At 36.1% G+C, this 24,425-nt stretch overlaps 1 protein-coding gene across 11 annotated transcripts in view; it reads right to left on the bottom strand.

Moving 5' to 3' along the window:
* NTNG1 (netrin G1) overlaps nt 1-24,425 on the bottom strand; it is a 453,958-nt gene that overhangs the window by 46,155 nt on the left and 383,378 nt on the right. For 6 of the 11 annotated variants that reach the window (XM_043963739.1, XM_043963740.1, XM_043963741.1 and 3 more), the window contains one exon: nt 21,464-21,598. The exons of the other annotated variants lie outside the window; for them this stretch is intronic. In XM_043963739.1, the coding sequence (XP_043819674.1) occupies nt 21,464-21,598 (135 nt within the window). The remainder of the gene's footprint in view (nt 1-21,463; nt 21,599-24,425) is intronic. 11 annotated transcript variants of the gene reach the window in all.

The following is a 24,425-nucleotide window of genomic DNA, read 5'->3' as shown; positions in this document are numbered from 1 at the left end:
AAATCTTTCCTGACTACCTCTGGGCACAGGAACATAGAAAAACAGGGATTTTATTTGACTTTATAAGAAACACAAGCACGAAAAAAATTTTTTAAAAAAGCAACACAAGGACTTTCTGTTCTCTTCCTGGCCCACCTGAACTCCAAAGCCAATTATAAAGCTGAGAGGATGCCACTGCATGGTCTGTAATAGAGGACAGGTGCTCCCTACCTGATATGTGAGTGCTGGAGTCACCCCAGCTTGCAACTACACAGGACATCTCCTCAGAGCCCTAATGCCTCTAGAGGGCTCTGGGGTGGGGAACATAATCCTTGCATCTTCTGCTTCCGAGGCCATTATTTTTGGTGGGGCAATTGGGGTTAAGTGACTTATCCAGGGTCACACAGCTAGTAAGTGTCAAGTGTCTGAGTCTGGATTTGAACTCAGGTCCTCCTGAATCCTGGGCCGATGCTTTATCCACTGTGCTATCCAGGTGCCCCCACCAAGGCCATTTGGAATGGGATGAGGTCCCAGGACTTGCTTTCTACAAGGAACACTCTCATTGGATTATGCCCTAAGCTACTCTATGTTGCTGCTTCAGAATGGGTTTTTTTCGACTAACTAGCTCTCTCAAGTTAGATTGTTCTTAACTTTCATTGTGACTCTCATTACAAATGTACTCAAAGTGAACACATAAAAATAATACATGTCAATTGAGGGTAACATGATAGTAGCACATAATAATGTCCACAGACTAAACTGTCTTTGCCCAGGATTTCCCCATGAGTCTGATTTCAATGAATCTTCCTGTCCCTTGGAAATTATTGGTCAATAATACTTTAATCCTTTATGGTGACATTGCTCATCAAGGAAGAAATAGAAACTTGGCCTCTCTGTCGTCTCCAATGCCTATTATCTCAATATGAAAATTCAGACAGTGTTCTTTAATGTCAATGTGACATGCAGTGAAATTGTTGCTCATAAGGTTTTTTACCTTCTTCTGTGAAAAAAAAATTGTAGTCCTTTTACATTAAAAAAATATATCACTTCAGGTCTTTCAGGCTTAAAAAATAACTTCTCCATTGGGAGAAGGAAAAATGGGGATGATGGCCTGTGCTGACTAGGATTAGAAGAATACCCTCTGAGACAATATTCTGTGGAGGCTTTTAGCTTTTTTTATTCTTTTCCCCTTTGTTAAAAAAGAAGTGGGGTGGCTAGGTGGCGCAGTGGATAGAGCACCGGCCCTGGAGTCAGGAGTACCTGAGTTCAAATCCGGCCTCAGACACTTAACACTTACTAGCTGTGTGACCCTGGGCAAGTCACTTAACCCCAATTGCCTCACTAAAACAAACAAACAAACAAAAAAGAAGTAAAAGATTGATCTCTTGCATGTGAGTTCCCAGGCCTGTCAGAAATTGGAGTACAGTTAAGTAGACAGGTTTGGTAGTCACTTGATGGATAATCTCTCTCAAAAATGAGCCCTAAGTAGGGGCAGCTGGGTGGCACAGTGGATAGAGCACCAGCCCTGGATTCAGGAGGACCTGAGTTCAAATCTGGCCTCAGACACTTGACACTTACTAGCTGCGTGACCCTAGGCAAGTCACTTAACCCCAACTCCCTCACCAAAAAAAAAAATGAGCCCCAAGTAAATGATCAGTGTTCAACTGGAACACAGTTTAGCTCTTTGCCTTTTTCTGGCATCCCCAAGTTTAAGACCTAGCTGTTGTAGAAGGTATCACAAGCCCATCTCTAAGATTTAGAATGTCCTAAAATTGACAGTTGACTTTTTAAGACTCTGAGTTGCCAAAAGATGCCAGTCTTCATTATTCCTCATCGAGTGCCCTATACCAATGAAATCATAAATACTATAAAAAATAATGGAACTCTGGTGCTAAGGTCAAATTTGGTTCAGTGGATAAGGGTTTATCTTCAAGACTTTTATATACATTCCCCTTTAAAATTACAAAATACAATATGTTTATTTTAAGGCAAATTTTGACTATTTTCTTCCCCTTCTGCACACACACACACACACACACACACACACACACACACACACACACACACACACACACACACTTTTACCTCAACCAAGTGGGATATAGAAATAACGAGAAATGTAGAATGCTGGTTCTATTGACCAACCAAATTCTCTTCATCCTTCAAGGCGCATCTCTAGTCCTAAATTCTCAATGAAGCATCTCTTGACTACTTTGGCTCTCAAGAAACTCCTTTACTTTTGCACCCACACAACTGAACAATTCAATATGCATCTTGTATTATTTTCAAGTTATTTCATGTATTGTAATCTGACTACCTCAGGTAAATGGCCATGTTTGTTTTATGCTTTTTTTGTCTCCCTATTGGAACAGTAACTAGTGGAAGTTCAATAAATTTCTTTAAATTAATTAATGGGTATCAACTACAATAAAGCTTGAGGCAATGTAAGGTAGGATGTAATACTAAATTTGAAATCCTTTTTTACATTTTTATACTGACCTAGAGCTTTATTTCTTGTTCTTAAGGGGGTTTTGTTCTTTTCATAATTCTTGGGTGAGGTTGATAAATATTGTAATTTCTTTTAGTTTCATTATAAATGAACATAATCAAAAGAGAAAAAAATATGATAGTCATCAGCATGAACTTCTCTGTACCTTGTCTGGCAACATACTTTTTAATGAAGTACTTAGGGGGCAGCTAGGTGGCACAGTGGATAAAGCACCAGCCCTGGATTCAGAAGGACCTGAGTTCAAATCTGGCCTCAGGCACTTGACACTAGCTGTGTGACCCTGGGCAAGTCACTTAACCCTCATTGCCCCCCCCCCACAAAAAAATACTTAGTCATGTAGGCAAATGTATATCTTGTTCTGCACTTGGGGCTCCTTAGTTGTGTATACTTGTCACAAATATTTTGTTTTTTTTTCTTTTTCTCAGGGTAATCAAGGTGCAAGGAAAAGAAAATTGATGCTAATTAATTATAAAAATACATTTTAATTAAAATACAAAAAATACTCAAAGAAAGAAGAGTCTAGAAGCGGAAATAAATTTAAAACAAAAGAAAATACCATAATACATGATAAAGAAAATGTAGGATAATGCTAATCATATGGGTCAACATAAAGGAAGCTAAGGTGGCTTAAGTTTTCTGTTCTTTTCAAAAAAATCAATTATGAGGTAGTTAGGCTGCTCACACTGAACAACAAATCCTTGGGTTTAGCTAATAAAAAAGCATTCTCTTTTGGAAGAGTCCTTTCCTACTTCCACTTTCTAAGAAGGAGCATAGAGTATTGATTTCTGAGAAGGAATACAGGGCTAATTAAGTCAGGTATTATCCAGTAGTTTCACTAAATCAAAATCCAAGTACATAGTTAATCTTTATGGGTTGAGATCAGGAATCCCACAAGATCTCAGGATTATCTCTTTGTAAAATTCTTAAATTCCAAGATCTGGTTCCATTTTCTTGGTATTAATTGAAAGTCTTCCTCTCTCACTCTAGAACTTGAGGTGCTCAGTATAAACTGATCATTACATTTTAGCATCATTGAATTATCAAATTTTAGCATTTTAAAGTTTGAAGAAATCTTTGAGATCATCTATTACAACCCCTTTGAGTCTACATTTCCTGAGCTTAGTTTTTTATTCATTTCTCTGGATATAAAATGATAATGCATAACAGTTGACATATATCCTAAATAATATTTAAAAGGTGATGATAGCAAATATTCATTTTCTTCTTTTAAAGCTGATCCTAGAATTGTAGAACAATAGATTTGGAAGGCACTTGACAGTCCCTTCAGGGTCAACTAGTAAAATCTCTGCTCACACTGATCAAAAATATGTTGATTATTGAGAATAGTAGGCTAAAGCTAAGAAAACAGAATACATACACTATAAAGAGAATATGGGCTAATCATATGGCAATAATGTAGGCTAAGAAATGAGGGGAAGAGAACAAGCATGTGTTGAGTGCCTACTATGTGTCAGACACTGTGCTTAGCACTTTACAAATATTATCTCATTAGATCCTCACAACAACATTGTAAGGTAGGTACTATTATAATCCCCATTTTATAGTTGAAGAATCTGAGGCAGATGCAGGTTAAGTGACTTGCCCAGAATCACGTAGCTAGTAAGCATCTGAAACTGGATTCGAACTGAGGTCTTCCTGACTCTAGGCCCAATACTCTATCCATTATGTCACATGGCTGTCTCTAAGGGCCTGCACATTCTACTGATTTATTTGAAAGTCCCATAGGTTGTGGAGTGGATCCCCATGTAAAACATGTGGAAATATATGGAAAAGACTCCCATGGATGGACAGCTATGGTTGGTTTTCTATATTGATAAGATTATTGATTCATTAGAGAACTAAAGAGAGAATTTGAAATCCTACATTTGGTTTAAAAAATACAAGTACTGGATGGGTAGAGAAAACTCCAAATGGAGAAGGTGGATACCATAGTTTATATGGAACCAAGAGGAAAAAGAGGGAAACAATGACATGAGGGTCAGTTGAAGTTATTGGGGATGTTTTCCTTGGAGAAGAGAAGACTTAGAGTCTTCAAGTATAGTATTTGAAAGGTTGTCAAATGAAAGAGGGATTAGATTGATTTTGCTTTCCCACATAGGAAATAACTAGGACCAACACATAGAAGTCACAAGGAAATTCATTTCAGTAAAATATAAGGGAAAAAAACATTTCAAAATTTAAAATCTTCTGATCTGCAACTATTCCCCCCTCCTTCCACTCCCCTTGGAGCATAAGGGAGCTTTGGGTTGATGATCAAGAATGGAAATGGGGGCAGCTACGTGGCACAGTGGATAAAGCACTGGCCCTGGATTCAGGAGGACCTGACTTCAAATCTGGCTCAGACACCTGACACTTACTAGCTGTGTGACCCTGGGCAAGTCACTTAACCCTTGTTGCCCTGCAAAAATAAGAAAAAAGAAAGAAAATAAAGACTGGAAATGACCTGATGCAATGGCATCCAAGAGTGGTGGTAAATGTCAGGGCAAAAGGGACACAAGAATCTATTAAGCACCTACTTTGTGCTGAGTTGAAAACACAAAGGGGAAAAAGCAATAATAAAACAAAACAAACTTAAAAATAAAACAAGTCCTTGCTCTCAACAAGCTCATGGTCTAATGGGGGAAACAACATGCCAACATTCATGAACAAAATATGTATACTGGATAAATTGGGAAAATCTGAGAGGGAAAGCATTAAGATTAAGGAGGACAAGGAAAGGATCTTGCAGAAGCTTAGATTTTAGGGGGCACTTACTTGAAGAAATATGGGGAAGCTGGAAAGCAAGTGAGAGTTTCAGAGATGGAGGACAGTTGGTTTAAAATGCTCAGAATCAAGAGATGGAAGGCCACCCAAGATCAGCAAGGACACCACTGTCACTGGATGACAAAATATATGATTGGAAGTAATGTGTAAAAAAACTGGAAAGGTAGGAAGCAGCCAGGCTATGAAGTGCTTTAAAAGCCAAACAGGATTTTATCTTTTATCCCAGAGGTGATAGGGAGCCTTTGGGGTTTATGGAATAGTGGGGTTGTATTGATAATTAATTTATGAAACTATGAAGTGGGGGCAGGCATGTCTGGTTCCTTGTGTACTTAGTGGGAAATACTCATGATCAAACTGAGAAATGAGGCTATAACATTTTAATAAGGAGCAGAGGGTGTTGAAAAAACAGTACAGAAGGTGCAGAGACACACAGCAAAAGGGATGGCATGGGGACAGGGGATGGCAAGGGAGAGAAGCACATATCCATGGACTAGAGTTGGAAACATGACTCAATGGAGATGGAAGGGTATTGAGGCAGGAGTTCAAGGTCTCATTCTTATATTTGTTTTTTTTTTGGGGGGGATGAGGGGAATAGATGATTTATTAACATTTTCAAATCATTTCAATGTTACTGGTAAAACTCTAAAGTTAACATATCCACATCTCACAATTATCAGCTTTTTTTTTGTTGTTGTTCTGCTGGTCTTAGTGTGAAGTCTGGAACTTGTCTAAGATTTACATATCATGGGAGCAAAAGTCCTTTACAGCAGCAACTATATGGCTTTCACAGGTTTAGCACATACTACAGGGATGTGAATTTTACTTAATATATAATGCAATTTCTAAATTATGCTCCTTTTATCTTTGGGAATTTTTGTATGTGACTTTCAGGTTCCTTTTTGCAATCTTATTTCCTGCTACTTTTATCTTGGCTACTTAGAAACTTACTCTACTAACTAGAAGGGGGATGGTGGTCAGAAGACTCAGAGCAAAATACAATTTTCGCACGGAAGTGACATGGTCAGATTGACACTTAAGGAGGACCAATTTGACAGTTGAGTAGACTGGATTGGGGAGAGTTGAGGAATGGAGATCAAGCAGCAGACTAATGGAATATTCCACGTATGAAGTAATGAGGGGTTAAGTCAAGGTGATGGCAGTGTCAAAGGAGAAAATAGGGAATATATGAGAGATATTATGGAGGTAGGCATAACAGGTTTTACCAATATGGTTGGATATGGTCTGGTGGAGAGTGTGAGGAGTTGAGCATGACACTTAGGCTGCAAGTCTAGAAGACCATGTGGATTGTGTTATCCTTAACATTAATTTGAAAGTTAGGAAGAGACGATGATTTAGGGGAAAAGATGTTTAGTTTGGGGTATGTTGAATTTAAGGTGTCTATGGGATATTCAGTTCAAAATACCCAATAGGTAGCTGGAGATGGAAGACTAGAAATAACGAGAGAGATTAGGTTTGGATAAATAGTTCTGAGAATTATCAGCATAGAGATTATTATTCAATATATGGAAACAGATAAGATCAGCAAGCCAAAAAGTATCAAGGAAGACAGCCCAGTACAGAGCCTTGGGGTATACCTAGAGTTAGCAAGCATTACCTGGATGAAAATCTAGCAGTGATAACAGTGTCAATTCTTGCTTGGTCTTGTCGTTAATTTACTTGCTCTGTGATGGGTTAGGTAGTTCTTGACAGAGTAATGGATTTGAACAGAGAGCAGAGATAGTATATACCAATTCCTCTAAGTTACATTTTGCACCAAATCTTACAATCAATACTCTGCTATGAGCCAAGACTCTGATTCCCAGGATTTCTGCAGCCATCTCTGATGCTCAGTTTACTATGAAGAATAAGGTGATTTTCTTGTGGGAATTCTCTTCATATATACTCTTTCCCATACTCAAGGATGGACTCAAATTATTGTCATTATTATTACTATCATCAACATCATTAATAATAATACTTAGCATTCATATAGTACTTTAAGGTTTGCAAAGTGCTTTACAAACATCTTGTTTGGTCCTCACAGTGCCCTTAAGATGTAGGTATTATTATCACTCTGTTTTACAGATGAGGAAACTGAGGCAAGCAGAAATTAATTGACTTGCTCAAGATTACACAGCTGGTAAGTGTATGAAGTTGGATGGGCTAGTACACCTATATACAATGTCTGAGGACATTGTGAGTCTAAGATAGAAGCAGGATTACAGCTACTTGATAAATGTATTAGTTTTATTGTCTTCGGGTTATTAAATACTGTATATTTTCCATAATAAAAGTAAAATGCCATATGGAACATTTTAATATGTGGTTCTGCTTCTATGGTGAACCAATTCCATATGTTAAGGTCTAGTAACCAGCAATCATAGAAACATAACATTTATAAAAGAAGGCAAAGTTAGTTAATGGATTATAGCTTGAAGTTATTGGTAGATGCATACACAAATATATGTGTATTACTAGACAATGAGTGGCACTAGGTATATACTAGTAAATGATTAGCAACTATCTTTTCAAGGGAAAAAAAAAAACCAACCTTTACATAGGACTCACTTTTAAGTTTAATATGTATTATTAACATTTTCTCCATTGCATTCTTAAATGTAGACAACAAAATAAATCAAGTCCTAATTTGTAGCATTTGCCAATTTCTGAGCTGAAATGTTCACACTGAAAATTTAACAAGTGGCTCAGCCTATTTGAGTTGGCTGCAACAACTACCTCATAGTAAGAGGCAGGATGGAGGGATTGGAGGTTTCAGACTCTCTAGTAACCATAGGGATTAAAGGCAAATAGTCAGCACTTCTACCCTAGCTGGCCGTGTGCAAACCATCAGTGTGAGCGTGATACTCCCTAGGAAATAGGAAGTAGGAAATGCCAACTGGTGAGAAACATTTTCTGACAATTAAAGTTCCCTGAAGACAAAGGGACTTCCCTTAGAGTTAGTGAATGCCTTACACTAGCAGTCTTTAAATGACCACTTGAAGACCTCTAGTAATGGTAATTTCACTCTCCCTTGAGGAGGCCTATTAAGTTTTTAAATAGTCCTAATTGGTAGGAAATTTCTTGATGTCAAATAAAAGATAAATCTTCCTCTCTGTAATATCTAATTATTGGTCCTAAAGTTTGCCCTACAGGGTAAAACAGAACAAATTAGATCCCTCTTCAAACACTTCAGGTATTCGTATATATATTTACCCCAAGTCTTCTGCAGATAAAACATCTCCTGTTCTTTCAATGGAACCTTTTATTTATATCAAGGTTTTGACTCCCCTACATCATGATTACCCTCCTCTTAACTGAGTCCAGCTTGTTAATGAATGTTTTATAATGCATCATTCAGAACTAAACATGTGAAAGCAAACCACTCATATTGATTAAATATGTCTATAAACCTGCTTTTGAGGAATGGCACTATTTAAGTTAATTATAGTTCAAACCAATGTTGGGAGAGACTATATCGTTGTAGAATATTGGGAGGAAATTTTTAACAATTCAGTTCTTTTTTTTTCTCTTTGAGACAATCGAGGTTAAGTGATCTTCCCAGGGTCATGCAGCTACTAAGTGTCTGAAGTTAGATTTGAACTGAATTCCTCCTGACTCCATGGCCAGTGCTCTATCCACTGTACCACTTACCTGCCCTTGAATTTAAACAATTCTATGAGACAAAAACTAGAAAGAAATTAGTGTTCTCAAAAACTAGACATATAAATGATTATAATCAATTGGGTATGACTTTGGCCTCCAGAGGAAACAGCATCCTGGAAGGAACATAGATTAGTAGCAAGAAGGCTTTGGTTCTAGTCCTGACTCTTCAATTAGCTAGATGTATGATGTTGGGAAATTCCATGAATCATTTTGGGTTTCAGTTCCCTTATTGAGTAAATGAGGGAGATGAAGAAGGAGATTCCCAAAGATCCTTCCATATCTAAATTCATGTAATTCCCCAACGTTTCAAATTATCGTGTACGTGATTGATAACCTAGGTATTTCAGATTTTTTGGTCAATATTCATGCATTTCATTTAAGTTTTCCAGGTGGCAAATTGTTGGGTGTTGTTGCAAAAAATTGAAAAAAACTTTTCTCTGGGTACTATTGACTTGAAAGAAAGCATTAAACACCTTTCGATTAACTTAAGGCCAAGATCTTTTCAATTCTAATGAAGTCTGATGATTATTATTTGATTTCCATTTAAATTAACCTCTTCACAAGATATTCTCTGCTTTTGTTGGGCTGAAGTTTAAGTGACTGCTCTCTCCTCCCCATCCCTATTTGAAACCAATGACATAGAGGTTAAGGCTGCTGAGCAAGACACGTTTTCGCAACAAGAGCAGTTCTGCTCATCGCTTCTCAAATGAGCAATTAATAATTCAGAACAATTAACTGAGTTATGAGTTCCTCTTTCAATACGTTTTCAAACATGAATAGATTAAATGGTAATTGTCATCAAATTTTATGTCCTCTTTCATGTGCCCAATAAAAGTTTATCTTTCAGAGCTTACTTTGTATTTCCTTTTGATGTATTCATAACTGAATGCAATATACTATATTAAAATATTTATTATTAACCTATCAAATATTAACCACTCTTAAATTATACTGACTAAAGAAAACAAATAGGCTACTTGTTTAACTTTTCATGAATTTCTTCATTTTAATACAATTTGGATTTGTAGAATACATGCCAATAAAAATTGATGAAGCAAGAAAGTTGTTTGAATATTTGCCCACTGTATGAATTTCTTCAAAGAGTAGTCCTTAGAAATATTTTTCTTTCTACTCTCTGAGCCATTATTCTTTCTATAGAAAAAATATTAGGCAGTGATAGGATGGTATAGTAGAGTGCTGGACTTGTACTAAAGAAAACCCACAAGTAACTCAAACTTTTAAAGATCACATCCTTACCCATAAAATGGGTATAATAATGCTGGTAGCATCTTGTTCAAAGGGTTGTGTGGCTATAATGATATGATTGCTATAAAACATATTTTAAATCTTAATGTACTATGCAAGTGTCCCTTTCTACAATAAATGAAGATCTAGATTCATAGGGTTTTAGATCTGTGCTATAAGGTTATAATAAGAATAATACATTCAGGTTCAAATGGATTAGTTATTGCATCAATTTGTATATTCTATCCAATGATGCTGGGCAGTGAGGTGGCACAATGGATAGAGTGCTAGGTCTGGAGTCAGGAAGATTCATCTTCATGAGTTTAAATATGGCCTCAGACATTTCCTAGCTATGTGACCCTGAGAAAGTCACTTAATCCCCTGGGCCTCAGTTTGCTCATTTGTCAAATGAGCTGGAGAAGGAAATGGCAAGCTATTCTAGTATCTTTGCTAAGAAAAGCCCAAATTGGGTCACAAAGAGTCACACATGACTGAAATGACTGACCAACAACAAAAATCCAATGACTCAGCTCACATTCATGCCTACCAATCCCATGTGACTCCTTTCCATTGCTACCCTCAAATCTGAGAGTTCATTCAATATAAATGGGGGCTTTCTCTTATTCTCTGGACATTGCATGCATACTAAGGCAATGGAATATGTCTCCATAATCCTCCTTCTAGCAATATGACTGGCCAGTCTTTTTTTTTTTTTTTAGTCAGAAATTTATCTGATGGCATCCTTTCTAGCACTTCTCCTGAGTAATTTTTCTTGTTTACAAAATAAAAAAGGTATTGGGGGGGGCAGCTAGGTGGTGCAGTGGATAAAGCACCGCCTTGGATTCAGGAGTACCCAAGTTCAAATCCGACCTCAGATACTTGACACTTACTAGCTGTGTGACACTGAGCAAGTCACTTACTTTGCCCTGCAAAAAAACAAACAAAAAAGCAAAAACAAACAAACAAACAAAAAACCCCCAACAACAACCACCAAAAAAAACCTATTGGGGGTGGGGTAAAGGAGTAAATAGTAAGAAAAGCAGATTAAGTGCCAGCATTTTCAGACATTTGTTAACTGAGGTACTCAAGGCAGGGAATATATTAGAGGAAAACCTGTGGCCTTCATAGTTTCCTAGGGAGAAGGGCCGGAATAGTTAATCACACTTCTCACTATGACCTAACTCTACCACCCTATAGCAAAATTTGTCTAGTACCCCAGCAGTCTTACATAACAGCATATATTGTAGGGTTGTAACTAGAACAAAGTGTGACATCAGGCTTGATTAGGTGGGCCTATGGATTGTGAGAATTGGAATGACACCCCCTGCTGGGAAGGACATTGTGAGCTCTGGCCTGAAAAGAAACCATGTGACTTTTGCATCCAGAAGTGATGTCTGCCACCCGTGGGTCCTGTCAATCCGTGTTACCAGCCAATTAGCTTGGAGCTGTGTGTGTGTGGACAGACTTGTTTCCAGTTTCACAAGAGGCTTTCATTTTCTGGACTTAGGCATAGTGGGGGACTTTGCGTGGGCTGCTAAGAAAGGAAGGTTTTTTTCTCTCTGGCTATACTAAATAGATCTAAACTAGGATTTCCCATGCTATAAGGAATCTGTTCTCAATCTCTCTTTATTCACTAACTTCTAATGCACTTTAATAAATACTTAAAAGGCTAAACTCTTGCTAAAGCTTCTAATTTAAGGTGATCACTCATGAGATTTTAGACAACAAAGCTAGAATTTTAGGCCCTTACAGGATAATTCTCCTAAGTTTTGTCGCTTGTGCATAAACTCTCCATGGCAAAATTGTGACTGGTCCACTTAACTTATTTCAGGCTTTTCATGACTGAGTCGAATTAGGTGACCTTTTTATAGTGTGCTTACAAGCAGAAAACTTTTAGATATTCTTGCAGAAAATTGCAACTTTTATTTTTGCTTTAAGTAGAAAACTTTCTTTTTTGCTTTAAGTAGAAAAGGGGATGCAACCTGCATATTTCAGAAAAGGGGAAAGGCCTACATATTTCATGGCCCTTGAAAAATAGACACTTTTATAATTTGGGTTATACACAGAGATATATTTATGTGTGCATACATATGCATGTATATCTCTTGAGAGAAATTATTATTTTGCTATTACATTAATAGCCAATCATTAATTTGAGATCCAGGCTTTTTCTTCTTTATTTCCTCATTTAAGGCCTATCCCCTATTAAAAGTCACTCTTTGAAACATGGCTAATTGATGAAATAGTCTTAGCCCTCAAGGTACATGCTTTTCAATCTTGGGCAGGACCCCACCCAACTAAAAGACTTTACTTCTGTTTAGAACATAAATAAAATCCAGTCTCGTGAGTTCTTATGCAGAGGAAATGCATCCCTGACCTTACACCCCTCCATTAGTGCTTAGAGTAGCCTAGCTCATGAAAGAAGAAAACCAACCAGAGTAGGCTATATGAAGGTAGATTTCCCTGTCCAGATTGCTGGAGTCAACTGAGTCCTATTACATAAATAATATAAATATATAATATGTGTATGTACATATAAGTAGATATGCATGTATACATGCACACATATACACATCTCTATGTATATATGTTATGTATATGTATACACATATGCTCATATATATAGTGTATATAGACACACAATTTATATGCATATACATATAAATGTTTATACATGCATATGCATATAACTATATACATGTACATAAATGTATATGCATATATACAAATAAATTGTGTCTATATACATTATATATTATATATGTGCATATGTTTGTATACACATAAACACATATGCATATACATATGTATATTATGTGTATGTTTATAGTGGGGGAGTGTGTGCTTGTATGTATGTAGGTACTGCCCTACCAGGAATGAATTGGGTAATATCAGGCTATGATATATCAGTGTTCACTTACTAATGTATATAGTTTTCATATATGGAAACACTGTAGTTTCCATATAAAGTAGAAAAATATGGTTTAACATGAATATTTACTTCATGAGGTCATTAAACCCAGCTAAGGATTATTTTTATTAATTAAGAAAATATTTTCACAATTTCCTCAGTGATTTTCTTCATTTGTACACATAGTTACTATATTGATAAGGTGTATAATCATCAATTTCCCTCCAAATCTGACTTGCAAAACATCTGAGTATAGCCTATAATTGGTATTATTTTTTCAGTGCATTCCTCTATGGATTTCGCAATGTTGAATAACTTATTTTAAAGTTGTAACAGGGGGGCATCTAGTATTTAGAAAAATAAAATGTATACCCCAGTAATGGAACATAGTAGTTATAAATTTAGTAATAGTCTTTTGTGGAATAAGGGAATAGAGGGACAAAAAATCAGTGATAATTTTTAATTCCAAATGTTTGGAAAAATTTTACTTATCACTAATTATATTTACCCAGGGCATTTTCACATTTTTGTACCTCTTTTCTCAGATACTGAACTATTAATTACAAGGATGAATCAGGGATGGGGACTATGCACAGAGAAGATGAAATGTAGTTATATCTCAATTTATGAACTGTCCTGTCCATATGTCTGGAGGAAGTACAAACTTAACAGAAATTACTTAGGGAGAATCCATTACTATGTATTATTTGAGGTTCTTTTCCTCTTAATGTTAATATATTGGAAGGAACACTTTAGAAAAAATACAATTCAGATGAGGAAACTGAAAGTCTAGAGATGTGAAGTGAGTGATTTTCCCAGGTTCACACAGTTCATAAGAAGCAAATCTTAGATTCAACTCCATATTATTTCACTCTAATTCCAGTATTTTTTAACCATTGCACCAGGCTCAGAATAGATATCTTAGAGTTAACTTCAACTGATCATAGTTTAAATATAGAAAATTTGAAAATAAATAGAACTAAATTAACTAATGTATGCACTTGAATAGCAACTGAGCCCTGACTTCATTTACTCCCCACTCCCCAAACCAATGCCCTAAGCTTTAGCTGAACATATAAATGCCATGCTCACTTTTAGTCAAGAAAAGAGAACAAATGGCTAGAAATTTCATTGTTTTTCCAGGTATTATAATTAGAATAATTAGTTCCTGGCACATTCTGCATATATATTTTCTCAGTATTCATTACATTAGATAACTGGTATACTCAGATGCCTATGATTCACTCTAAGCAGGGTTTTCTGTTGTCATGTTCCATCACTAGTGGCACATATAGAATGCAACAGGGTCATTACTCATACTGACTTGAGCAATCCTGATCATATTATGGCCACCTTGACTTCTCTTTCATTAGCAGCTGATTGTAACAAATTGATGCTAAATTGGTTTTGCTGAAGCTTAATGCCCTCAACAGTCAACACCAGCTTTGTCTGTAGTCTCTTACCTATAGTTTGTTCCAGTCACAGTATACTTCTGGAAGTTTCGACATTTTCATTAGGGAGACTTGGGGGCTGGACGATATGACCTAGTGCTGCCAGTTTTCATCAGACATTTGTCTATAAACATTAGATACTTTAAAAATACATGATTTCTCCCCCTCACTTTCTTTATTATCCTTCTCTCTATATTCACTTGTATTTAGATTGAGCTTTTCCCTTCTTTTTATCTGTGATTTCTTTTTCATTTCTTCCTTTCCAATTAATGGGTGACCCTTGATAGAGGTGTGGTAGAATGAGGATAAAACAAACAAACATTGGATTTAGAGTTAGACAAACTGGGTTTGAATCCTGGCTCTCACACTTAACTACCTTTCTTTGAGACTCGACTTCATTATCTGTAAGACAAAGGAATTGAACCCAGATGATTTCGAAGGTCCCTTATAGGTCTAAATACTATGAACCCAAGTCAATCAAACATTATTATCATTTCTTTCAAAATTAAAATGTCAAAATCTATAAGAATTATGATTTAAAATATTATAAAAGTGTGGTGTGTATATGCGTGTGTGTGCACGTGTACAAGTTATGGTCATAATCTATAGACCAATTCATTGACAAAGGGGTCAGACCATCCGCAAATCTGTAGGTGGTCACTAGAAAAGTAAATAAGTAACTAGAAGGGCCTTTGACCAGGTTTCTGTGCATGCATGCAGTCCATACCTCTTGATTTTTTGCCTCTAGCTTAGCAATCAACTTAAATAGTCTGTGCTAATGATAGGGGACATTACTAAGAGTGATAATTTTTTAAAAAAGTACATGCATCCCATCTGTCTGTGCCTGGGATCTTGGGTCTCTTTTTTACCACAGATACTATGTTTACTTCATCAGATCATAGATTTAGAGTTGGAAGGAATCTCAGAGGTTACTAGGGAAGTATAATATCCTCATTTGGTAGATGAGGAAACTGAGACTTGCAGAAGTGCTGCTACTTATTTAACCAAAGTCATAGGTTTAGGAAGTGAAAGAGCTGGACTTGTCACTTGAGCGCTATAACTCCTTTCTTGTTTCTATCAGCTGGTTTCCTTCTGGTCACCACATTTTAGGAAAGACATGTATATAAACTGGAACATTCCCAAAAGAAAGTGTTCAGGATGAGAAGTGAATTAGCAGATATGCCATATGAGAATCAGTAGAATGAACTTGAGAGGTTCAGCTTGGAAAGAGGAGGTTGGGGTTTGAGAGAGGAGGAATCCTTGAAAGAAGCTATCAAATATTGGAATGACTATCCTGCGGAAGAGGTAAATTTTTTCCCATTCTATCTAGAGAGTACAGAAGACCAATGACCGAAAGGATTAAAATTTCAAGAATGATCTTTCAGTGTATGATATATTATAGAATGTTATGATCTAGTGAGCATAAATTACACATGTTAATTATATAGATTTGAAATCACTCAAACCACATGGCTATCACTGAACACAAGTCCCATTACAGAATTTCCAAGTAAAATCTTTGGAAGGATTAATAAATTGTGAGTATGATTTCATTTGTTCAGGAAAATATTGGTACGGCACTCTCTCCACCATTGCACATGGCAATAAAAAAATGGTCTTCCAAAAATACAGGTCTGATCATATCATTTTCCTATTTAATTAAAAAAGCTAATGACTCCCTATTACCTTTAGGATAAAAAATAAATTATTGTGTTTGGTACTTGAAACCCTTCAAAACATAGCCCCAAACTATGTTTCTAGCCCTTTTACACATTATACCTTTCCATCCTCTCTATGGTTCTTTCTTTTTTTGTGTGAGGCAATTGGGGTTAAGTGGCTTGCCCAGGGTCACACAGCTAGTAAGTGTTAAGTGTCTGAAGTCAGATTTGAACTCAGGTCCTTCTGACTCCAGGGCCGGTATTCTATCCACTGTGCCACCTAGCTGCCCCTCTATGGTCCTTTCTAACAGGCATTCCTACCATTGTTCATATATTACACCCTATATTGCATCTTTGTGCCTTTTCATTGATGATTTCCACCCCCAGAATGCATTCTCTCCTCACCTCTACTTCTTAGAATTCCTGATTTCCTCTAAGAATCAGCTCAAGCACCATTTCTTTTTTAGTGAAGCAATTGGGGTTAAGTGACTTGCCCAGGGTCACACAGCTAGTAAGTGTTAAGTGTCTGAGGCCAAATTTGAACTCAGGTCCTTCTGAATCCAGGGCCGGTGCTCTATCCGCTGCACCACCTAGCTGCCCCTCAAGCACCATTTTTAAATGACAGTCCCTTATTTCTCCCAGCTCCTACTGCTTTCCCTTCAAAAAAAAGTTTGTATTAATTTTGTACCTATTTTATTATATGCACATGTTGTCTCTCCCATCAGAATGTTAGCCCCTTGAAGGCAGAGGGTGTTTAATTTTGTCCTGGTGTCTACATGCCTGGCACAAAGGTAGTGCTTTGTATGATTTTTGTTGCTTGATTGACATATAGTGTTAGAGAACTGTCTGGGGCTCTCAGAAGTGACTTGTCTCTAGGCATACAGTCATTACATATTAAAGGCAGGAAATGAGTGAAAGTTTCCATAACTCAAAGGCTGACCCTCTGTCTTCTGAACTTCTGTTATGAACTGAGTATAAACTCTGATCTTCCTTTTCATCGATGGAATCTGGTCTCAAATATGCTACTGGGGTAGGTTTTGTTTTAAATTTGTCATGAACTATACAACATACTATTAAAGTATTTTAATACATTTGATGGTTCAGAGTGAGTGTAAATAGCAATCGTTTTCTGTCTGATCCAGAAACTCTGAGGGTTTTCCCCAACCAGACTGGTTTTTGTTTGGTTGTTTGTTTGTTTTTGTGTTTTTGTGAAGAAAAACTAGGCCATCTTTTGCCTCATTTCTTACCTAGCCTTTAATCACTGACTGGGTGTTTCTTCAGACAAACTGAGACCAGATAAAGACCTTAGGTCAAAAAGGCCGGGGTCTCCCACTACATCTAGGACCAGAGACATTCATCATGATCTATGTCTTGCCACTGGATTCTAATGACAGGAGAAAAGAATGAAGCTGATGACTTTGCACAGCCCCACCTCATTTAAATCCAATTCACTCTCCAGTCAAGACATCACTCTCCTGATGTCATTGTCCTTTTCCAGAATGAAGGATGAATAACAACAATGATTGATTGACAAATAGTCTTAGAGAGCTGCCAGGGGCTCTTGGAAGTGACTTGTCTTTAGTCATACAGTCATTCCATATTAAAGGCAGGAAATGAGTGAAAGCTTCTCTAACTCAAAGGCTGGCCCTCTATCTTCTGTGCTATGGTGTCTTTTGTTACAAACTGAAGAATTGAGTATAAACTCTGATCTTCCTTTTCATTGATGGAGTCTGGTCTCAAATATGCTATCGGGTGTTCTTTTTTTAATTGTCATGAACAACATAACAAACTATTAAAAGTAAATACCATTGAAGGAAAAGGAGAGAAAACCAGAAAATAGACAACAGCAGTTACTAAGATAGAATGGTCCAACATCTTCCTTCTGATTCAACTAATTCTGTGTCTGGGAAAATTCACTCTTTTAGCTGACAATATAGAGACTCTTTTCTCTTGTTCACATTGAAGGGTTGTCTGACACATTTCAAAAACAGAAGGCTTGAAAGATTGATAGTTTTCAGCATTAGCTTTGATAATATTTTCTTTTTAACCACCATTGGCATTCTTCCCTTGCCCCTATAATTCAGGTGGTCTTTTACAAGCTCTGCTTAAAGGGCCCTTGAAAGGAATCCCTTTAGGAGATGTACAAAGCATCACAGTGTTTCTCAGAGAATTGTATGTGTGTATAAACATGTTTATATATACATATGAATATATTTGTATACATATATACACATGTATATATTTATACATATATAAATTTAAATCCCTTCATAGAGGGTACTTTGTGATGTCTACACAATAAAAATAATGAAATACATTAAATCAAGTGGCTGGTAAGGAAATTTACCCACATTTTTTTTAACCCACATTTAAAAAAATCAGGATCTTGTGGTTTCATTTATACTATCACCATAGACCAACAAAAGATCTTTATTTTGAATTATCAAGACAGTAGAGTTCATTGATTGATATGGAAGGCTTGGGAGTTTGAGCACTAAATCATGCCATATGGTAAATATATGTAATAATTGCTGAATCATTCCAGTAAAACACTAAACACCTAATGCAACCTTATGATGAAATAGACACATCTTATACACTGGAGAGATGCTAAATAGGCATATTAATGAAGCATGATGATGGTGTATAAGTGAAGAGAGGCAGTGACTTCTGATAAATGGAAATTACAAGAAAAGTTCACATAGCCTAATAGGCACAATGTAGTTTAATGAAGCTATTCCAGGGAAACTAGCTGGCTAGCTCTTCCCTTTTACAAAGCTTTTCATCTTACACCTCCAGGCTTTTCTAAAGTGTTTCTACATAATGCTGCCCTCCTATTGATGGAGCTGATGGATTCAATATACAAAATGAGACATACAATTGTGGGCATGAACAATGTGGGAATTTGTCCTGTTTTGCTTAATTATTAATATTTGTTATAAGTTTTTTTGGAAGGCAGGAGGAAATGACAAGAGAATTAATTATTTTTAATTAAAAAAATAAAATGTAATTAAACAAAATGGTCCCCCAAATCTGGAATATATCACATCTGTACCTCTGCCACCTAGAATCACTAGCTTTCACCAAAGCCCAATTCAGATGTTGCTTCCAATATCCCCAGTTATTATCACATTATTGTTCTTTACATTTACCTTACTTTGCATCTATTTTATATTTACTTGTGTATATGCTTATCACCCAAGTAGAAAGTAATGTCCTTGAGGCCAGGAGCTTTTCACAGCTCTAAATCCTATGGACCCATGTTTGCCTGTATACCCCTGGTACCTGATATAATACCTCACACCGAAAACACTTACTAACAAATGTTTAGTGATTTATCAACTCTCTGAGAGAACCAAGGCTCCATTTTAATGACACAAGTTTGAAGGCCCATGTAAACTAATATCATCCAAAAGATACCATCTTCAACACTACAAGTTATATATGGAAGGATGATTAAGAGGCCACAAATTCTTTGGGTTACATGTTCAGGTTATATCTAGCCTCTAGGTTTTGATTGCCAATAATTAAGCTGAGGAAATCTCTCAATCTGCACAAGTTGTTAATGACTAAACTTTGTGAAAAAGAATATATAAATCCAGGTGAAATTTTAAAAACAGTGGAAAATTAGGGGAAACACATTTTGTTTGAATAATAAACAAAATTCCAGATATGTCACTTTTTCTGACCCTACAATCCTTTCTATAGAGAGGTTAATATGTGACTGATTTGCTCATACCTCCAAGTCCTGGGTTTGCTAGAAACACAGCCATTGGTTCCCAGTGAATAAGGTATTCTATAAAAGATTTTATAACTGAAGTCAAAGTTACCTCATTGTTAATATCTACTAGTAGTATCTTGTTCATTGCTCCTCATTTGTTTTCTAATAACTGTTCAAACTATTATATTTCCTTGATGCCTCCAGGTAAATAGCCCCAGGTTTCCATCTTTTTATCAAGTTCTTAACACATTGCCCCTTGCCTCTAATATATTTGTGTTCTTTGTCTGTTTTGTAAAATGACTGTTTTGCCCAATTAATCTGGCTATTCAAGTTCCTTGACTTAGCTGACTTCTTGATGAATGTCTAACTCACTGTTTCACCTTGACTTCTGGTACCTGCATATTCTGTGACTCCTATTTTTTTTCCTGGCTTCTGATCTCCAATTCAGACTACTGGCTTCTAGGCAGTCTCTGAATCTGTCACCTTCTCAGACCTGTCCTTGTCTTTTCCCTGATCTTTACCTTAACCCTCTAGAAATTGGCTTCTCACCCTCTTTAGGTGATTCACTGCTGTCCATGGTCCTGACACAGAGTTCACTTTTGATAACAAGTGATTTCAATTTTGTTCCACATTGTGGAGAAACACAACTTCCAAGTCAGTATAGCTGTTGTGGGCAGGATGAAGGAATCTGGCAACGCTTAACTTAAGTTAATTAGTAAAATGGTTTAAAATCCATGTGTGAAGGTTGTACCTGTCCTGTTTAAAGTTTAAAGTTTAAAGTTCTGAAAATTATTGTAGCCTTAAAGGCTATTCTTATTTATTGAAAATTTAGCATAGAATTAAAAAGCCAAAGTGATTTTAAGGGACAGAAAGGAACTTATTCCATCATTTTGTTAATGTCTTTAGCCTGAATACTGCTTCACAGGGAAGTTTTTAAATAGGTCTGAAATCTACAATAAGATAATATTAAACCAAATGACATCTGTCTAAGATTTCTTGTATGATACCCAGCTTCAAAAGTTTGAGTGATAATATTGATTTTTACCAATTATTTTAGACAAAGCATTAAAATATTCTTTAGACATTGCATTTTGCTGTTTGGTTAAGACTTGATAATGATAGCAATATATGTGCAGCAATATATCATTCAGGTTTCATTTAATTTACTGATTCCACTTTCATGGGATGCTAAGGGTTACATTCAGTTCAACTAATATATTAACTACATCCATATCACCTTTTATCTTGTTGTGAACATTTCAGTTGGGTCCCTACTATACCACATAATTTATGTCTGGCCATACACACACGTCTAGATTTAATATGGGCTCCTCTAGGTATAAGACTGAAAAAAAGAGCTAAATGAACCAGCTATGCCATTGATTGTTTCTCTTCCTATCCATAGATTGGGTCACTAAGTAGCTTTTAAAGTTTGTTTGCATATTGGCCTTTTTTCTGTTCCAAGTAGCTGCACATCCCAGCAGAGACATGCAGAAGTAGCCAAGCTTCAAGAGGCAAAGGTCAGCTTCCAGAATTACTTACGTTGACAGCCGTAGTGCCAGGAATTTCCTGGCAGACACTCATCACATTTACGCCCTGTTGTTCCCGTCTTACACTCACAAAATCCTGTGCCATTACAACGGTCATGGATTGAGCCCAAAGGGTTACAAAAACACTCTGTAGAAACAAGACAACACACATGCTGGAGACAGGTCCATATAGCTCATAAATGACAAGCAAGGGGAGCATTTCCATCCTATTACTTAAAGAGATCCTGCCCACTAATGAAATGCTTTGGTAATCTGCCTATTTTAGCTCCATTTAGTTATTTGTTCAGCCTTCTCTAATACTGTTTTATGAGAGGGGAGAAAGTCAATTGAAAACTTGAGAGGCATAAGGCATAATGTACTTTGACTCTAACCCACTATAATGGAGATTCCATTTGAAAAGAACACTTTTTTCACTTAGACTAATGAACATTATAGTAGGTCTATATATCAAGAATATACCTCTATGCCATCAGTGGAAATCTGTTTTAAATTATTCAAATGAGGTTATCTATAATACTAAATACTTGGAGTTCTGCTGAATATCTTGAAAATATACTTTGTAGTGAATGTATTTTGCTTATTACAAAGATTCTCTTATTTTTTGCATTTGGAACTGTCTATAATTAAAGTATTTGTTATTATAGTTATGAGTTTAAATGTTGCATTTATTAGATAACTTGGCATAGCTTTTATTGATCCCAAAGTAACAACATTAGTAAAAAAGTACATTTCCCAAACTTGTCAATTTCAATACATTACAATTTAAAGATCATATTTTTTCTTTTATGACTCTTTTTATATGGAAAGAGAAAAGACGATTTTATATATTTCACACACAGGGATTCATTGATAAGATGTATTCCCATTATTTGGGGAAGTCAGACTTGCTTAAGAATAGAAAGATGGGATTGGCAACTACCCAGGCTTTGATGACTCTTAGATAAAGTCAATTAGAAGATAGTGGGCCACATTAGAAATAAAAGTTTTAAATCCTATCACCCAACTCTGTGTAACTGTGGGCAAGTTCTTTATGCTGTCTGTAACTTATTTTCCCTACTATTGTAACTATGGATCTCTTATCATTAATTAAAATTCTTTAGATAACAATATATTTAAGGAATATTAATTCAAATCAGCACCAGCTGATTTTACCTGTTAACAGGTAAACTCTGAGTTCATGTAATGTAAACAGATCTGGGAATCATGCCAAGAAAGAAAGAGATGAGAAGGATTGGAGGATGAGATTATTATCTTTAAATTCCTTCTCTCAGCTTATATATGACCCTTACAAATATTTTACTCCTCAGCACTGGAATCATTTCAGAATGTAAACTTAAACATTTTTTAAACATAAAATGCTGGGAGCAAATTGATTATCCATTTCCTGCTATTTATAATCTATAAATTAAAGATAAAATTATTAACATTCTCTATGTTCAAGAAGCATAGTTACCCCTGGAAAACATGGTTCCATGATAATAATCCAATCAATTAGCTAACAACAGTAATTAATGACTGTAAGGTCCTGGATGCCAACCCTCCCTCCCACCTCCACCCCCTCCCACTGTGGAACATTTGAGCAGCAGAAGGCCTCTCAGTGGGTATCAGAGAAAAAGTTGGTAATTTGGATGTTGCTCAAACATTCTTAGAAATAACTTGTGAATCAAAGTTCAGTGTAAAATCCACCTTAAATATTAAGAATTTGGTTATAATTGGAATATTTAATCCAAGATTCATATAGCACATTCTACTATGGAATGAAGAAAGAGCTATTTCTCATCTATAAATCTAGAAAGGAGAAATGAAGTGTACATTTGGCTGTTATTAAACTACCTTGTATTTCCTCTCATTTATAAAAATAACCCTTTATAGTTTGCAAAGCACTTTTCATAGCTTAGCTCACTTGAACTTCGTAACAGGTCTGTGAGGAAGGGGCAGTTGGCATGATTATCACCTCCATTTTGATAAAACTAAGATTAAGGAAGTTTCAGGGGTTTCCCATCACCATGAAGCTAGTAAGTGTCCGAGATGGAATTTGAACCCATGGTCTATGTGAGGCTGAAATTCTAGTCATGATGACACATTTTTGCCTCTCACCTATCCAAGGAAATCAGGGTGATTTGGTTTACTTTAAAATGTTTTAAAGTGCATTGCAATTTCTAAAGTGCTATATAAATGTCAGAAATCCTCCTCATGACATTATGTTAGTTCTTTACTTGATACAAGATACTCTGAGCTTCTGAATAGTCTGATTTTTAAATTTTAGGGTAAATTCAGTTACTAATGATATACTCATCACTTTGAGATAAGCTTAGCATATAGTAATGATCACACGTTCACTTGCCTGATGTCTAGATTACAGCATTAGCAAGACCTACTCAACCACATGGACCGTGTACCTCTTGTTGCCAGTTTAACTGGATGGTATATGTGTCTGATAAACATGGGACTATGCAATTTTCATGTAATTACTGTGTCACCACAGGGGAATTACATGCATCTTTGAAGACATGATAGTTATGTTTGGAACATGTATGAAAATGGGAAATATCATCAGTGATTATGAAGTAGTTATTACGATACACTGTAAATATGGGGTACCCTTCAGCATCTTATATTTCCCACAAAATAAAAATAATACTAGCAGTCTCCTATGTATATTTCACCAAAGCCTTGGTTTCATCTTGTGGATACTTGCAGACCATGTGAAAACTGAGGTGAAGGGGTTGATAAGAAAAATGCTGTTGATGGACAGCACATAACAGAAATTCTAAATGGGAAAGTGATGGATTTTTGTTTAAATGTTAAAAAGGCGAGGAGTTAGATGGGACTCAAAATTTCAAGCCAATCGATTCTTTTCTAAATGCCTAATTTTATAACAGTGAATTGGATGAATTCCCATACATTTTCAGCAGCTCTTTCTTTCTAAGGTAAAATTAAATTCAACTTTCAAT

Source organism: Dromiciops gliroides, chromosome 4 (assembly GCF_019393635.1).
Source record: "Dromiciops gliroides isolate mDroGli1 chromosome 4, mDroGli1.pri, whole genome shotgun sequence".
In the NCBI taxonomy this organism is placed as follows: domain Eukaryota; kingdom Metazoa; phylum Chordata; class Mammalia; order Microbiotheria; family Microbiotheriidae; genus Dromiciops; species Dromiciops gliroides.
This window is presented reverse-complemented; position numbering and strand designations above follow the sequence as displayed.